We start from the raw sequence: 19,393 nt of genomic DNA, 5'->3' as shown, positions 1-19,393 counted from the left end.
ATCTCCGCTCAGCAGGAGGCCTGCTTCTCTTCCTCTCTCTCTCTCTGCCTACTTGTGATCTCTGTCTGTCAAATAAATAAATAAAATCTTTAAAAAAAAATAAGATGTGGTCCATATACACTATGAAGTATGATGCCTCCATCAGAAAGGATGAATACCCAACTTTTGTGTCAACATGGACGGGACTGGAGGAGATTATACTGAGTGAAATAAGCCAAGCAGAGAGAGTCGATTATCGTATGGTTTCACTTACTTGTGGAGCATAAGGAATAACGTGGAGGACAACGGGAGAAGGAAAGGAAAAGTGAGTTGGGGGAAATCGGAGGGGGAGACGAACCATGAGAAGACTATGGACTCTGAGAAACAAGCTGAGGGTTTTGGAGGGGAGCTGGGTGGGGAGATGAGTGAGCCTGGTGGTGGGTATTAAGGAGGGCACGGATTGCATGGAGCACTGGGTGTGGTGCATAAACAATGACTCTTGGAACAGTGAAAACATAAAATTAAATTTAAAAAAATAATCTAGTATCTCAAAACATTTCACTAAGTTCTTAAGGCACTTTGAGAATTTTATAAAAATAAATACTCTGATATTCTCCCTTACTCACTTCCAATTCACTAAGCAGTCATGTTCAGTATAATGGGAGAGTGAGATGTACTGTTCAGATATGCAGTATCTAGTCTTAAATTCTTCCTGGAGTAAGTATTTTAAAAGTTTTAAAAACTAAAAATTATTCAAGTAAGTAGTTACTTGAACAAGTAGAACCGCACTTTATGTGATGTAGAGATTTCATGGCTGAGAGCTAATTAACTTCAGTGAGTTTGAAAGAAGAATAAATACTCATTACCTGAAAGATCATTATATTAAAATAAAGTAAAAACACAAAACATAGGCATCGTAACTTAAGTCTGCTATATAGCCTAAACTTCAAATCTGAGTTTCAAGCTGCCTTACTTTTTCTTTTTTTTAATTTTTTATTTCTTTTCAGCATAACAGTATTCACTGTTTTTGCACCGCACCCAGTGCGCTCCATGCAATCCGTGCCCTCTCCAATACCCACCACCTGGTTCCCCCAACCTCCCACCGTGCCCCCCCCCGCCCCTTCAAAACCCTCAGATTGTTTTTCAGAGTCCATAGTCTCTCATGGTTCACCTCCCCTTCCAATTTCCCTCAACTCCCTTCTCCAAGCTGCCTTATCTTATAAAGACTTTTTTCTAGATCACTACCTAATGAGATTCTCTTTTATTCTTTGTAATAACTTACTCAAGCTTTGAGATTGGAGTGATCTCTGAGGTAGATGAGCTGGAAATATTTTCAATGTTTTCACTGCCCACAACTACACTGGAAGAATCTTCATGTAGATCAATTGTAGGGAGTGTCTCAATCACAGATGGACTTAACTTATTTGACTCCATATTCTGTTTTTAAAAAAAAGTTAAATTAAATGTTGAGATTAATAAATTATTCTCTTTAGCTATACAGGATTTTTAAAATGTATGCCTCAAAAGTGACAGTATCAAGAATGTACTTTTATAAAAATCCTATCTTCCAACATTACCCCTCAAGGGAAACAATTCATATTATACAAGCTCCAGACATTTTTTATGGCATTTCACAAACTAGGACAAAGGAGCTTGCTTTTCTTCTTTCCTATTTTCTATAAGGACCATATATATTTCCCTCTTTAATGCTAGTAGCAACACAGAAATCATATTTAAATATACAAAACAGTACAACACATACTTATTGCCCAGAGCAGTTGAGAAGATAATGTGCATCAATAAACAACAACAAGGGCATGTACAAGTAACATTACAATGCACCAAATGATTCTCACTGATGCTTCTTCAGTCCTTGGATGCTCTGGGCCATTCACTCCTCCAAAACAAAACCTGACATCTACCGATTACCACTCATATTTGAAACCTCTATCAGAACATTCTCCCCCACAACCAACCCTAAATGGAATTAGCCATCCCTCTTCCTCTATGCCTCTGCTGTTCTCTGTACAGACTTAATACAGCATCTGTAACACCTCAATTGCTTTATTTAGGTCTCCTTCTCTTTTTCAAGTAGACTATAAATGTCCTGCGTAAGAACTATGTTCTCTTGATGTTCATGTTCCCTAGCACACAGTAGACACTTAACGCTTATTAAGTGTGTATCAAGAGAGAGGTACTTAAAAATAAATAAATAAATAAATAAATAAATAAATAAAATTAAAAAAAAAAAAGTAGTTTACTATGTTCCTTGAATAAAGACAGGTTTGATCATAAAAAAAAAAAAAAAAAAAGAGAGAGGTACTCAGGCTTGGTTCAAGGAAAAGAGAAACTAAAGACTATTATGGACTAGAAGACCTAGGACTTTTAAGAAAAAAAAAAGACCCAGTTGGGAGCAGAAAGAAAACTAAAGTGAGAATATGATTCATTTGGGAAATTATTTACACTGAAATGAAAAATTCACAGAGGAATGAAAATAGTTTGCATTTATGGTGGAGGCCTTGAGAAAAGGAGTATTCTATTATTATCAAATATTATCATTTTAATATATATTCAAAATATATATTAAATATATAAAATATTCAAAATATATATATACATATTAAATATATAAAAATATAATTAAAAATTAATGAGATATTTTACTTTTTTTTTTTAACTAAGTCTTCAAAATCCAGTATATATTTAATACTTACAGCGAGTCTCAATTTGGACTAACTACATTTCCAGCGCTCAACAGCCAAATGAAGCTAGTGGCTACTATACTGAACAGCACAGATCTGTACGACGCAGTAAGCACTTCAAAGTATTTGAGCAAGAGTATACTGTAACAAAAATTCTAGAGAATGAACAATGGCAGGATTGTCCTATAATTAGAAGGGCTACAGAAAACACTTTTACTCTTATATACAAACATGTGACAAACATCTTCCAGGATCCAATAAAATGAAATTCACTATTTATACTTAGGTAGCCCAATTAAGTCATAAAACAGCTCTAACTGTATTTAAGACAAAGAATTCTTCCTCATTTTGAGCTGAAGTTTGTTTTTGTTAATATTTTGAGATACTTAGTTTTTTCTTGGTTCTTCTTCCTCCAGCTCAAATATCCCCAGTTCCCTCAGCTGTTCCTGATATTCAGTGGGTTCCAGATGCTTCAGCATTCTGGTGAGCTTATATTCTGGTCTAGTTTTTAACATCTTTCAAAAAATCTGATGTACAAAATGGAAAATAATATTCAGAATGTAATATAAGAAATATATAAAATATATTTTAACCTATTATTAATTCATATTCCACACTGAGTGACAAAAGTTTGGTATCAGAATACTTTGTTTCACCTACGAATACTGTCTTTGTTGTAAATTAGAAAAAATTTCTGGACATCTAAAAATCTAGAGAAAAAGATCCATTATAGTGAGCCAAAATGGAATCTTAAGAAGATATAAGAACTTATACCCAAACTCTGACTACAAAAAAAAGGGTCACATTTATTACTAAATCTGTAATTTTGCATTTTCTCAAAACCAGTACTCTCAGCAGGTGAACAGTATTAAAGACAACTGCACAACAGTTCAAAAAGAAAAAGTAACAATATACAATATGGTGACCAAACAGAAGTTTTCTATCTTGTGAAGCAGTTTTTAAAAGACTTATCATTAAAAATCAAAGCAGCATAGCTTACCTGTACATCCACAATGTAGTCATCTTTTAATTTATGTTCTTCTGGAGGAATAGGTAAGTTCGAACCCACTTTTTCTGGTAATTCGGCATTGAGAGGTCCCTCTCTTTCATCCTATATTGCAACAAAGAAAAAAGGGTAACTGATAAAACTGTTTCACAAAATAGTCCTAAGCAATATTATATACTTTATAACATATTCAACTGTTAATTACTTTTGTTTGTTTACATGCTTACTGTCCATCCTCCTGCAGTCCCTTCCTTGGCACCACACTAAATGAGTTCAAGAGCCTTATCTGATTTCTTAATAAGCACTTAATAAGCACTTTAGTCCTACCATACAGCAATGTGTTAGGGACACAGTAGGACTTCAGGAAATATCTAATAAATTAATGTACATATAGTTCTTTTACCATCTCTCTTTTGACACTGACTTTCAAGATTCCAGATACCTTCAAGTTTAAATGTATCTTCTAGCATATGTTTCATAAAAGCAATATTCATATTCTTTATCTAAGCCTTTATAACATATAACAGATACCTAAATTTGTGCAGAAAGAATAGGTTTCCCCCCACCAAATGCTTTGCTTATATTCATTCTCACATTTAGTCTTCAAATTTCTCATCAGAGATTAGATCAAAGTTTTACAGACTGTGGTAAAAGTATAAAAGTGTATTCTTTTAAAGAGATATTCAGCAACAGTCTTCAAAATTTTAAATGCTCCATCCCAGAAATAAATCCTACATGACTCCAATATTTGAATAAGTATCATGCCAACAACTCCAAGTATGTAATTATAAACTTATGTTCACACACAAGCCCACATGCATACACACGGCTGAGAAACAATGCAAAAGTCTGTCAATAAAGAAATATATCATAATTTATATGATAGAATAAAAATGTAGCCATCACAAGAATACAACAACATGAAAAGATGTTTACAGATGTCTATGAGATATTATTGGGACAGTGGGGAAGTCATTTGTAGAATATTTATAATTTGACATTTTATGGAAAATAAAATACTAATTTGTGTGCCATATATATGGATATCTACAAAAAAAGTCTCACTGTTTTCACAAGAAATAATAAATTGTGGTTCCTTTGGGGAGGGGAACAGAATATAAATATGAATATTTTATAGTCAGAATAAATTACTTCTATGTAGTTGATCCTTGAACAATGCAGGGGTTAGGGGTACCAAGCCCTAGCAGAGGCAAAAATCTCCATATAACTTGACTCCCCCAAAACGACTAATAGCCTATTGTTAACGAGAAGCTGTACCAATAATAAGCAGTCAGTTGACACATATTTTGTATGTTGTATATATTATTACACTGTATTCTTTTTTTTTAAGATTTTATTTATTTGACAGACAGAGATCACAAGTAGGCAGAGAGAGAGAGGAGGAAGCAGGTTCCCCACTGAGCAGGGAGTTTGAAGCGGGGCTGGATCCCAGGACCCCAGGACCATGACCCAAGCCAAAGGCAGAGGCTTTAACCCACTGAGCCACCCAGGCACCCCTATTACACTGTATTCTTATGTTAAACTCGAGAAGTTTTATGAAAGTCGTAAGAGAAAATACATTTACAGTATTGTACCATAAAAAATCTGCGTATTAATATACCCACACAGTTCAAACCCATATCATTCAAGGGACAAGTGTATTTTAAAATACATATATTGGGGGCACCTGGGTGGCTCGGTTGTTAAGCATCTGCCTTCAGCTCAGGTCATGAGCCAGGGTTGTGGGATCGAGCCCCGCATTGGGCTCCCTGCTCTGAGAAGAACCTGCTTCTCCCTCTCCCACTACCCCTGCTTGTGTTCCCTCTCTCACTGTCTCCTTCTCTCTCCATCAAATAAACAAATAAAATCTTAAAAAAATAAATAAATAAAATATATATATTGATGGGGGGAGCCAAATCGAGTCAACAATCACCTTTTATTTTTTATTTATTTATTTTACCTTTTTTTTTTTCTTTTAAAGAAGACTCCATGCCCAATGTGTGGCTTGAACTCATGACCCTGAGATCAAGAGTCGCATGCTCTACTGATTGAGTCAGCCAGGCATTTAAATGATAAAATAATAAATGAATTAAGGACTATGTGGTCTGGCTTTCTGGACTCTGTCTATTCACTCCACCCAATTATATTAAAAAACTACATAGCCACTGACTGCAGAGTCTCCCTATAATCCTCAGTTCTAAATTTTTACTTTTAAGACTGGAGTTTCTTTTGAAACTTTTTAACTATTTAGCATATTAAAAAGCGAATCCCTGGTTTTCAGTTCTCTGAATAGCTACTATTTTTCTTCCTACTCTAGGACTATGCATGTTATGACATTCCAAGAACAAGCATATAAGTATATCAAGGATGCTTACTTTCAGATCACCTGAGTGATTCTTCAGATTATAGAAAGGAGATTACAAATCACCAAAACTATGTCGTAGTACTTTTGAATTACTTTTATTCCAAACCTTTTGAGGAAATCTTAAAAAGCTGACACACAAATTACATTGTCAACTTTATTTAAGGTACCTTTTTCTGGAATTGTGTATCTTCATTATCTAGGGCACAACTGTCATCTTGAGAGTAATATGATGAAGCTGAAGAACTCTCCTTACAACATACACGCCAACTGGGAAGCCTGTAAAACATTCACCATCACCAAAAGAAAGGAAGAAGGAAAAATTGTTAAGCCAACATATTCCCTACTATGGGCTAGAATTTGAGGCAATAAATAAACAGATGGCTCTACCTTAATGCCCTCAAGAACTTAACAATTTAATGAAGACAAATGTACTTTAAGACAAGTATTTTTATTTAATGCCCTAAAAAAAAAACCCCACAAACTGTGTTATCAGCATTCCAAGTAAGGCACTATGTATTTCATGAAGGCAAAACAATAAAGATTTCACAAAGACTATCTGGTAATTACCACAGAAGGAAGTTTTCAAGGAGTTTAACCTCCTCAGAAAGTACCAGATGCCAATAATATTCAAAATTTTACTAACATTTAAGAACACAGAACTCTATAGCTGCCTAAACCATTTCAAAGCATCAGAGTTAAGCTTCCAAATAATTCTGACATGGGGATCAAAGCAGTGATATCCAAAATTAAGAGAAGAGCGAACACAAATAAATACTACAGGTTAATCAGACACAAAAATTCTAAGACAATAAAAAAGAAAGTCTTTAGGAACTCACCAAAGAAATAATATACTACTGTTATGATCAAGTAGAGTTTAGTTCTGATATTCAAAAGTGGCTCAATATAATAAAATCTTTTTAGTCTGCCATACAATAATATCAAGGAAAATAAGGTTATTCCACAGTCACTGAAAGACATCTGATAAACTTACACATCCATCAAGATTTCCTTAAAATAGGAATAAGCAGATGTTTACCATGGAAACATATATGTATAATACAAGCCTAAAAGTCAGTACCAAACTTAGTGAAGTAATCTAAAAATAATCCTATTTAGACCTGAAACAAGATAAGAATGTCCATTATTGTTAGTATTACATAATATGATAAAAGGTTAAAAAAAAATGGAGGAGACAGAAAATGACCATTAACTGCAGATAATGACTTTACATAGGTGGAAATTTTAAAAGAACCACCTATTTTTAAAAGTCTTGGATATAAAAATTATATTCCTAGGCATAATATTAAGATTCAAATCAACTCGACTGAAACCTTCACCATCAGTTACAAGATGAAACAGAAGTCCCCGTTTACAAAAGAAACAATAAAAACTAAAATATAAACTTAGCAAGAAATGCTCTATTAGGTAGACCTGTTTGAAATCACCAATATTTAACAATTCTTTAACATGGAAAAGTCAAATTACACAATTCAAGCTAATATATACAGAAGATTTGAAAACCACATATTGAAGACATAAAGAAGATTTTTAAGTAGGTAGGCTGACTCTAAAATTTATATGAACATTAAGAAAAATAAAGAAGAGATTAATGTGAAGAAACTACATGTCTATGAAACCACAATAATTACAACAATATGGTTGTACTGAGATGAGAGAGGGAAGGGGAATCCCCAAGATGACTGGAAATAGGATGACAATCCTATGATGACAGCTATACAGAGAGAATAGAAAGCAACCAGTCTAAATTGGAGGTTATCAGAAATTCTAGTAGGACCTTCTTTCAGAGGATGACATTGACAGCACATCTGTTAGGTCTTTGAAAATATTATTATTATTATTATTATTATTTTAGTTCACACATAACATATTATTTGTTTCAGGGGTATAGGTCTGTGAATCATCAGTCTTACACAATTCACAGCACTCACCATATAGCACATACCCTTCTCAATGTCCATCACCCAGACACCCCATCCCTACCACCCTCCTCCTCCAGGAACCCTCAATTGTTTCCTGAGATTAAGAGTCTGATCTTTGAAAATATTAAGTACAAATTTATTTAACTGGCAGACAGCTCATAATTAAATTTAAAAATAAGCAAACTTAATAAGTCAAATATTAGTTCCAGGAGAAAAGTAGTACAGAAAAGGAAAAGTAGTCATGTTTTACTACATGGCTCAGCTATGAACAGCACTTATAGAAGTCAATAATTATATAAAAAATGAATACTGATCTAATCCAAATTATGACAGAATTATGTTGCCAGCATATAGTGAAGAGAATCTGATCGTCTACACTAGAATATATAAAACTGACATTAAAGCAATTATTTTAGAGACAAAGAATATAAAATTAATCAGCTAAGAGATGAAAGTGGTTTCTTTCAAACCAAAATACATTAATGTTTTAGAGCTATATGACTTTCATATGGATGTACTATTTTGATAAAATTAAAACTAAAAAAAGAAAGGGGGAGAAAAGGGTACATAATAATATATACATACTTAGTAGGCTACCATGTATGTACATGTGTACTAAAGGTATTTGTGTGTACATAACTTTCTTTGAAAGAATTTTTTTTAAAAAAGCACTACCTTGATGGATCCAAGGAGGAAAACTGGGTGGTAGAGTCACAAGAAAAATACAAGAGCATTTCTTACTAAATAGTACTCAATATCTTTTGAATTTTGAACCACAAAAACATATTGCTTTTCAAAACTTCATAATGATACATCATTATTTATTATGTATTTCTCTATTAATAGACTTTTACATTGTTTCTCAGCTGTGTGTGTATTTGTGTGTGTGTGTAGGTACTTAGGACAACCAAAGTTTCAGGTATCTAAAACTGTGGGTATTAGCGTTTTGGTGGTTACACTCCCTTATTTTCTTAATCCTTTTCTTTACTTTTTCTTTTCTTTTTTTTAAAGATTTTATTTATTTGACAGACAGAGATCACAAGTAGGCAGAGACAGGCATAGAGAGAGGGGGGGGGAAGCAGGCTTCCTGCTGAGCAGAGAGCCCAATGTGGGGCTCGATGTGGGGCTCGATCCCAGGAGCCTGGGATCATGACCTGAGCCAAAGGCAGAGGCTTTAACCCACTGAGTCACCCAGGAGCCCCTATACTTTCTAAACATTCTACCACAAGCATGTATTAGTTTTATCCTCAGGAATTATGTGTATCTGTTTATGTATAAGTCCTAATATCCACAGTTAGCATGAAGACAAACATTAAATCTCATGATCCTTGTTTTTAATATCATATAATCAAATCCTATTACTCAAAGTTCTGAGATTTTTGGAAATGAGATTAGCATTATCATCAGTGGCCTCAGTAGACTGCCCTTCCCAATTTGGGTAGGCACCATCCAATCCTTTGAGGGCCTAAATAGAACAAAGGGCAAAAGAAGGAAGAATCTGCCCTTTTTAAGTTTGTTTGTCTTCCTGCCTCCTTGCTAAGACATCTCTTCTCTGACCCTTGGACTGGGATTTCTATCTCCAGCACCCCTGTTTATTAAGCCTTCAGACTCAACCTGAATTGTATCACTGGTTTTCCTTGGTCTCCAGCTTTCAGACTTCAGACCATGGAACCTCTCAGCTTCCATAATTGTGTGACCCAAAGCCTCATTTAAAAAACAAATAAACAAACAAATAAATCACACACACACACACACACACACACACACACACACACACACACAAGTTCTGTTTCTCTGGAGAACCCTAATACATCTGCTATTAGTATATAATACATAATCAGTATATAGTACGTTCTTCCCTATTCCTCTTTTTTTTTTCCCAAAGATTTTATTTATTTATTTGACAGAGATCACAAGTAGCCAGAGAGGCAGGCAGAGAGAGGGGGGGTAAGAAGACTCCCCACCGAGCAGAGAACCCGATGTGGGGCTTGATCCCAGGACCCTGGGATCATGACCTGAGCTGAAGGCAGAGGCTTTAACCCACTAAGCCACCCAGAGGCCCCATTCCCTATTCCTCTTCTTAATTATAGCTTTATCAACGCTATAATTAAATGCCTCTAACATATCAGTCTCTACTTAATACAGATGTTAGTAAAACTCTAAGAGATAACCTTAAACTTTCTAACCTAAATCTAAAATAGATAAAAATTATCACCAATTAATAACTGTCAAGAAATTTTAAACTACCAAAGTATAAAATACCCTAAAAGCACTCTAACTCTGCTGAATAAGAAGGGATATCTATAATGGGAGTCCTTACTTTCAACACATCCCCCAGGTGAATCAGATATGGAACCCCCACTTTAAGAACAAGTGGATCACATCATATTGGCTGAAGGCACTTCTGTTGCATGATTAAATAGGTCTAATTCCATGCTATTAAAGAACTTCCTAAAATTGCACTATGAAAGTTGCCAAGCCTGAAGAAATTAGTTTCTAGACTTAGGAAGTTCAGCACCAGAAATAACATCAAGATCAATGGCAATCTGTGAGCGTTTGACATTCCCCCACAATTCAAAATCAGTGATTCACTCTGTTACTTTCTATTTAAATTGATTCTGTGTATATCCTCACTTACATTTAAAAAGTAAATTTCTTTGAGAACCAATTCCTAACCACTTTAACCCCACCCCACAAAGCCAAAACTTGCAAATATAAGCTGGCATACTGTTTGCTAGCACATAACCAGAAGGAAATTCAATCATTTTTTTACTCCCCTCCCATCACTACTGTCACCTCACCACTACCACTCCCCCAACTCACCCCTGTACCACCAGGTCACACACATAAACTCAAAAAAGAGAATCTGGAAACTAAAAGGATATTTTCCCTTTTTGTCAGCTCCTCCCTACCAAGGTGGCATGGATTCACCATTCATAAAGAAAGGTTATCAACTTTTAGAGTAGATGTAATTAAAGGTCTTACAAAAAGCACATCTGGGGGCACCTGGGTGGCTCAGTGGGTTAAAGCCTCTGCCTTCAGCTCAGGTCATGATCTCAGGGTCCTGGGATCCAGCCCCGTATAGGGTTCTCTGCTCAGCGGGGAACCTGCTTTCCCGTCTGCGCCCCCCCCCCCCCGCCTGTCTCTCTGCCTACTTCTGATCTCTGTCTGTCAAATAAATAAATAAAATCTTAAAAAAAAAAAGACGATCTGGGCACCATTTAGAATACGAAACTTTACACACTTTAGTGAAACAAGAATATCATACAAGCTAGTACTGTGCTTACCGAAAATAATTACTAACATCTAGTCTGAAAGCCTTAGCAGTCACAAGTACCAGTAGTTACAAAGTGTGTGTTGTGTGTGTGTGTGTGTGTGTGTTGTGTGTGTGCGTCTGCATGTTTTTTTTTCAACAAAAAATGACCACCTGACATTTTGAGCAAGAAAAATGTTTGAAGGGTTAAAAACTGTAAATCTATAACAAAATGAACTGAAGTAGAGTCTACATGCTGAAAAAGCATCTTCAAAAGCAGATCCTAAATTTTAAATTTTTCTTACCCAAATTTGGAAAAGGAATTTTTTTGGTAACTTTACCAACTTATTATCTCATCAAGACGTTAGTGTTGCGAATGTTCTGCCAATCAAATTGTGATTTCATTTTAAATGTAGCTGATGTTCTAATCTAAATGATACAACAAATCAAAGTATTCAGAAAACCTAGCAGAGGACCATGGCGATTAGCCAAGAAATAATCAAGTGATTTCTTCTTCCAAACTTTTAAAAAACCATTTTCAACTAAAAAGACATCCATGAATATGTTCATATACATATACTGCATATGTAAAATATTCTTATAGAAAACAAAATAGTTTTCTGGGAAGGAATTTTGAGGGTAAGAGTGGGAGGGGTAAATATACCATCAATCTAGCTTTCTGTTCTCTAGCTTTAGGTTTTCCTCAATAGAGACCCTCCCCCCTCAACACACACACACACAACCATCCAAACAGCTTCTCAATGACTGTCTAAGAAATATGACAAATCAGTTTTATTTATACAAGGATCTATACATAAAAAAAAAAGTTTTGCAACAGGGGACCCTGTTATATCAGCACTATTCTACAAAATTTTAAACAGTAAGAGAAACTTGCATCAACATTAAATCAACAAATTTCATGAAAAAATAAAAATGAGGTCAAATTTCAGCTGATATATAGTAAGAATGATCTAATTTTAAAAAATTTATCTAGGAGCTGAAATTGCCACATAACTTCCTCAAGAGCTTTGAACATCAACAAATTCAAAGCTCTGGCCTTTAGCAATAATTATTAGGGTCTGTTGAGGGGTAAAAAGTAATAAAAATAAAACTTAAGTTGGGATAATACTACAAGAATATGCTTAGTGCCTAGTGTGTGCACGGCTATCTTTCATTTTTTTTTCATTAAAGTATTTTCTGATAAAGTGATTTAAAAAGTTATAACCTTTACAGGTAGACAGCTCAATCCATCTCCACTACACCAGCTATGTTATGGTGCAAAATTATAATCACTACTCTAATTTACAGGCAAGACGTTTCAAGGCATGATCAGTGATGCTGAGTTTGATACTCAATATAACTCTTAATAGAGGAAAAAAGATAAAACCTCATAAAAAGGACATAATAGTGGAACTCTTTCCATTCCTTCAGGAGGTCAAAATAATAGAGATATTTGGCAAGGATTTGCAGAAGTACATCGTATTACAAGATAATTCAACCGTGACAATTTGTTAGTTGGCCTAGCACGATGGTTAAAAGAATGCGGACTATCGCTGCATAGCCTGTAGGATCTTGGGCAAGTTCACTGAACAAACATTTATTTTTGCACCTATTTTCTCATAAATATTTTCTCTGCACCTATTTTCTCATAATGGAAGTATCTACTTCCTAGGACTGTTATGAGAATTCAGTAAGATAGCTTAAAGCACTTGTAATGGGGACAGCACAGAATAAACACAATATTATGCACTATGCTTACTAAAACAAAAAAAAATTCAGATTCTAGGAGAAGGAATAAAAATAGATATTTTGCCTAAGAACATGGTTCAGTGAGAATAAGATACATAATGTTAATTTTTACTTTTGAACTATCACAACGTTCATTCATCCTCTTCCCCACAGCTGATCCCATATAAAAGTATTATAGACCGTCTTTGACATTTAAATTTTATCCTATCCTGTAACTTCTACAACCTTGAACAAATAGTTACGTAAAAACAAAACAAAACAAAACAAAAAAACCATTGAGGAGTTCCTTCTATTTGCAAGTGATTTCTAGGTAAGTTTGCTTGATTATGTTGTTAAATGTTGGGTTCCGACCTTGACATGAACAGAATTAAACGGAGGAATTTAAATTAGTGGGTAGTTAGGTTGGCATCCTGCACATGGAAGTAACTCCACAAAACTGCCTTAAAAAATGAGTTCACTCTTAACTTTACTGAAGTATTTGTAAGTACAATTATAGGATGTTTTAGTTTAATATTATTCCATCACCTGATCCTCCCCCCGACAAAAACTGCTAGGCAGTTTTCATATATGACATAAAAAGCATGGCCAAAAAAAAAAAAAAAAGCATGGCCCATGTTCTGTTACCAATGTTAATTTCTTAGTTTTGACAAATATCCCACGGTTATGTGAGATGTTAGCATTCAAGGAGACTTGGTGAAGGGTATATGGTTAACTCTTTGTACTACCTTTGCATATTGTCAAAATCAATCCAAAACACAAGTTTCTTTTTAAAATAAGCACAATCCATTAAAGAAAAATTTGAGAAACTTCAAAATTAAAAACTTCTGTTCCACAAAATACACTTATTAAAATGAGAAGGCAAGTTACAGACCAGGAGGAAATATGTGCAAAGCATATATTTGGTAAAGGATTTGTAACCAGTGTAAAGAAATCTCAAAACTCAATAAAGAAACAATCCAATTTTCAGGTTGCCTGCATGGCTCAGTCAGTTAAGCAACTCCCTTCGACTCAGGTCATGATCCAGGGGTCCTAGGATCGAGTCCTACATCAGGCTTTTTGCTCGGTGGGGAGCCTGCTTCTCCCTCTGACTGCATCTCCCCAGTTTGTGTGAGTGTGCATTCAAGTGCTCTCTGGCAAACAAATACAATCTACCCCCCACCCCGCAAAAAAAGAACAACCTAATTTTTAAAAAACAGGCAGAAGATTTTCACCATCATATCACCAAAGAAAATATAGGGAAAGCAAATAAAAGTGAAAGATGCTCAATATCCTCAGTCATGGAGAAATGCAAATCGAAACCATAATGAGAAACCACTACGTATCTATTAAATGGCTAAAATTTTAAAGACTGGCCACAGTAAGTGTTGTAAAGGATGTGGAAGGACTGAAACTTTCATATACTGCTCATGGGAATACAAAATGGTACAATCACTTTGGAAAACAATTTGGCATTGCTTTCAAAGCCAAACATGCACTTATATATAAACCAGCCATTCCACCCTTAAGTATTCACTCAAGAGAAAGGAAAACACAAAAGGTCACAGCAGCTCTATTTGTAATAGTAAAAAAAATGGGGGCGCCTGGGTGGCTCAGTCGTTGGGCGTCTGCCTTTGGCTTGGGTCACGACCCCAGGGTCCTGGGATCGAGCCCCCCATCAGGCTCCCTGTTCAGCGAGAAGCCTGCTTCTCCCTCTCCCACTCTCCTGGCTTGTGTTCCCTCCCTCACTGTCCCTCTCTGTCAAATAAATAAATAAATAAAATGGAAAAAACTCTCAAATGTCCATGAACAGGTACACAGATAAACAATCTGTACTACAGACATGCAACATAATACTATTCAGCAACAAACAGGAATGAATTTGGCACACACAACACCCTCAAAATAATTCTTCTATGCAAGAAACCAGACCAAAAAAAAAAAAAAAAAGAAAAAAAGAAAAAAATGTAGTTTATGATTCCGTTTACAAAATACAAAAAATGCAAACTACACTATAGCTACAGAATATAAATCAGTGGTTGCCTGGAGGAGGAAGCCAGGAGGAAGGGATTACAAAAGGGCATGAGAAAATCCCTGAGGGTAAAGGGGATGTGTTTACTAATTGCTTGTGATAGCTTCATGGATGTATACATACACCAAGATGTATCAAACTGTACAATTTATGTAGTTTTTTGCATGCCAATTGTGCCCCTGATAAAGCTGTTTTAAGAAGTGGGGCAGAGAGAAATAAGACTGATGAAAGGCTAATCATTATTGCAGCGAGGCAACAGGCGCATGCCTATCACACTCTTCCTTCTAGTTTTCGGCATGTCTTTAAATTCCTGTAAGAAAGTTTTAGAATTCTGCCCATTCTTAAAATAGAAAGAAAACAATAATTCAATGTTGTATTTACTTTCTACATATACTATTGTAATACCTGCCTGGGTATAGTTGCCAGGATAGAATTCTTTAAAACAGACAAAAAGTATATGGATAAATTTTTTTTATTTTTTTATTTTTTCAGTGTTCCAAGATTCATTGTTTACGCACCACACCCAGTGCTCCTTAAACTGTATAGAGCTTAAAAGCTATAGAAATAGTAGCAACTGTTGAGTACTCCATTTTAATTTCATGGGTATCATTAATGTTTAACCTTTATTTACCCTCCCCAGAATAGGCTTACCATGTATTAACAGACTATTTGTTATTTGCCTATAATTTCTACAAAAGCTCTTTTAGATATGGTCTTGATGGTTACCAGATTTTTAAAAAAAGTACCACAGTGTGGAAGGAACGAATGTTTGCATCCAGATGACACTACATAGTTTTTTCTTGAAGGAAGATTTAACTTGAATGTAGAGTGACGGAGGTTTTTCTTGCAGTGGGAACCTACAGTCTAATACTACTAGGCACCTTTCTGTTTTAAAGGGTATGTTACAACTATGTATTTCAAAGAACAGTGGTTAAGATTTAAATGTTAAGTAAAAGGTGTATCGATTACCGCTTACTGAAGCGAACAGAAGGATTCAGGAAGTTTTTTTCTAGAGGAAACAGCAACTGAATTAAGCCTTGAAGTGACAAAAAAAGATTTCACTAAGACAGTATTCTTTAATGTCCAAGTGATTTGAGGAAACACCATTTTTTAATACCAAAGGCTTAGAATGAGTGTTTTACAACTGCTAGCTCAGAAATACACAACACCCTCAAAATAATTCTTCTATGCTACCTTAAACAATTACTATTTATAATCTTATCAAAGAAATTTAGCAAAATAATGCAATAATAAATTCCAAGATTAATGTACAAAAAGAATATGTTAATATGCAAATGTGCCAAGCCTAATAACTGCAGGAAGAGGGCAAAACCGGAGTCTGTCAAACTTTCGAACGAGTTAATGCTGTTTCCCTCTCATTATATTAAAGAAACTATATAAACACTTAAGACTATCAATACTTTCCAGATACTATGTTAGATACAGAGGCCTGTTAGGAAATGTTAGGCGTAATTTTCAATTCATTAAAAATCTGAGTAAAGATACATTGAGAAAACATGAAAAAAGTAGCAATTTTAATTAAGTAGATAAAAATTAAATTGATAAGCATTATATCACCAAGAGATTTATTTTAGTAAAAAGATATTATAAATATATATCCACCCAACAGTATCACTTCAAGATATATAAAACAACGAAAGCTACATGTGAAATTTTTGAAGTCACAAAAAGCCAACAACATTCTAAGACTGGAAACAAAAATTATGCAGCAGAATAGTACTGCCATTAAAGAGTAAACAATAAGGAACATCATGAAATATTATAGTGGAGGACTAGTGGTCAAAATTGGTGGGATGCAGATAAGACAATAGCAGGAAAACTATGCTTCTATACACATGGGGAGACAACCTCTCCCCCCCCAAAAAGCTGGATCTTTCAACTCAAAGAGTAAACAGTGTAAATTTTTAAAAGGGGGGGCTATAAAGACAGAAATCGCTGAAATAAAGAACAAAAAAGGCAAAGATTGAAACACCAAAATGTGATTCTTTGAAGAAAATGTTAGAAAGATAAACCTCTGGCAAACTCAATCAAGAAGAGTTGGTGATATGTGGTGATGTGAATTAATAAAATATGGTATAAAAACATGAAACAACCACAGATAAAACAGATTTTTAAAATTATAAAATATTACAAACTACAAATACCAATATATTTGAAAAATCAGAAGAAATGGATTTCTCTAGAAAAACAGCAAAACTGGCAAAAAGTATAAAACTAATGAAAATTAAAGAAATTTGAGTTGATTTCCCTCATATAGAGGATGGAAAAGTCCAAACCAGGTTGTTTTGGGGTTTTTTTTCTACTTTTTATTTGGGAATAATTTCAAAGTTTCATAAGAATTGCCAGCATAGTACAAAGAACATACACAAACCGTATCAACCTGTTAACATTTTACCTCATTTCTTCCATCACTTGTCATTTGCTCACAGCACACTCTCACATCTTCCTTCTCACTCTTTATCCTGATCTACTCTACTCTATCCTGATCCTGATCTATCCTGATCAATTATGTAGATCTCTAACTACCTTAGTATGTATTTCCACAGAATAAGGATATTTGCTTACATAACCACAGAGCAGTTACAACTTCAGTTACACTGACATAATACTTTAATCTATCACCCATATTGCGATTTTGTCAGTTAATCCCATCATATCCTTAGAGCATTCCTTCCACTACTCCCAAGTTCAGAACAGAGTCCAGAATCATCTCCTGCATTTATCATGCATCTTCAGCCTCCTTTAACCTGGAATAGATTTTGGCCTTTACCTTACATGGCACTACTATTTTTGAGGAACACAGTCCTTTAATTTTTAAATAATATGGTTCTTATTTGAGGTTTGTCTGATGTTTCTTCATGACCAGATTCAGTTTATATATTCCTGGCCGGAATCCTTCATAAGTGATGTTGTGTCTTTCTCAGTGTATTATATCCAGAAGCATACGATACCCATATGTTTCAGCACTTGCAATTCCACTTTTAGGTAATTCTTAGAAGAAATGAAAACAATGTCCACAAAAAGGCTTGCAGGAAAATGGCCCTTTTATTTCTAATAGCCAAAAACTAGAAGCAGCCTAGACGTCCAACAGCAGTAAAATAAAGAAACTATAGTGTATTCATAGAATGTACTAACTACTCCCAATAAAAATAAATAAATTACTGACTAATGAAACAACATGTATAAATCTTGGAAACATTACACAGAATAAAAGAAGCTAGACACAGGAACATACTGTGTAACTCCATTAGATGCAGCTCCAGAATTAGCAAAACTAATCCACAGTGATAGAAATCGAATCACAGGTTGCTTCAGGGGATTCACTAGAAAAGGACATGAGGAAATTCTGGGGTAATACAAATGTTCTATACCTTGATGGGGGAGGGAGGGTAGATTACACAAATACATGTATTTGTCAAAATTGATCCAACTACATGCAGAGCTAATACATGTGCATTTCATTGTATGTAAATTATCTCAACTTAAAAATTTAAGAAACAGAAAAGTTTATATTTTTTCTCTCAGCAATAACCAAAAAGAAAATAAGCTACAGCAATAACAAAAATCATAAAACAATTTAGAAATTAACCTAAGAAAAATAATAGACAATGATTTACAGATAAACAATTTTAGCTCTGGTAATGATCATACAATAAAGAAACACACAAAAATCTAGTATGTTCATAGATGGAATGCTGGTGACAGCAATGTAAAAATAGCAATTCATCACTCAAATATAACCCTTATCAAAATACCTGAAGGATCCTATTGCTCTAATATGATATAGAAAAAAAGTGGCCCAAGAATAACTAAATTAACAACCACCACCAAAAAAAGCAAAGGCATGTGGTTCACCTTGCCAGGTAAATTTATTACAAGAGCACCGTAATTAGACTGCACTACTGGGATAGCAACAGGCAAGCAAATGGAACAGAATTTACCCAAATGCATTTATTAACTTATAGTCTCTCTTCAGAAGCAGCCACACACTAACTGTTCAATGAATAAATGATACTATGAGGCCTTCCTAAGGGCATCTACCACATCGTTAACTACTTACAATTCATTTTAATGATGACTAAAGCAATTAAAAGTGTTAAATGAAAAGAAGTAGAAAGAACGAGATTAGTTAGTGTTAGACAACTTATGTAAAATTTTATAACATATAAGCAAAACAAGATTATCTGGGAAGAAAACAATATCAAATAAACACATGAAGGCTGACTGGACAGGCTCCGATATACCCTGCGTAATTGCCTAAAATGGGGAAAGAGGAGTGAAACTGAAGATAGAAGATAAAAGAGTCATCATGTGAAATGGAGAGAAAAAGGGGACCCATGCAAAACTCTGCATCAAGTACGAGCAATGCC

General features: G+C 34.7%; 1 protein-coding gene across 7 annotated transcripts in view; it reads right to left on the bottom strand.

The window, feature by feature from the left end:
- Window positions 1-19,393, bottom strand: part of SUCO (SUN domain containing ossification factor) — a 97,218-nt gene that overhangs the window by 61,590 nt on the left and 16,235 nt on the right. For 6 of the 7 annotated variants that reach the window (XR_007123014.1, XM_047704645.1, XM_047704647.1 and 3 more), the window contains exons 2-4: window positions 6,220-6,328; window positions 3,682-3,792; window positions 1,262-1,416 (exon numbers count right to left, since the gene is read on the bottom strand). Coding sequence is in view for 6 of the 7 variants with exons in the window: in XM_047704645.1 (XP_047560601.1) it covers window positions 1,262-1,416; window positions 3,682-3,792; window positions 6,220-6,328 (375 nt within the window). In the remaining variant the exon portion in view is untranslated. The remainder of the gene's footprint in view (window positions 1-1,261; window positions 1,417-3,681; window positions 3,793-6,219; window positions 6,329-19,393) is intronic. The other variant, XM_047704649.1, reaches the window with a different exon arrangement.

This window comes from Lutra lutra, chromosome 15, assembly GCF_902655055.1.
Source record: "Lutra lutra chromosome 15, mLutLut1.2, whole genome shotgun sequence".
Taxonomy (NCBI): Eukaryota; Metazoa; Chordata; class Mammalia; order Carnivora; family Mustelidae; genus Lutra; species Lutra lutra.
Note: the sequence above shows the minus strand (reverse complement) of the source record. Positions and strands in the feature narration are given on the sequence as shown.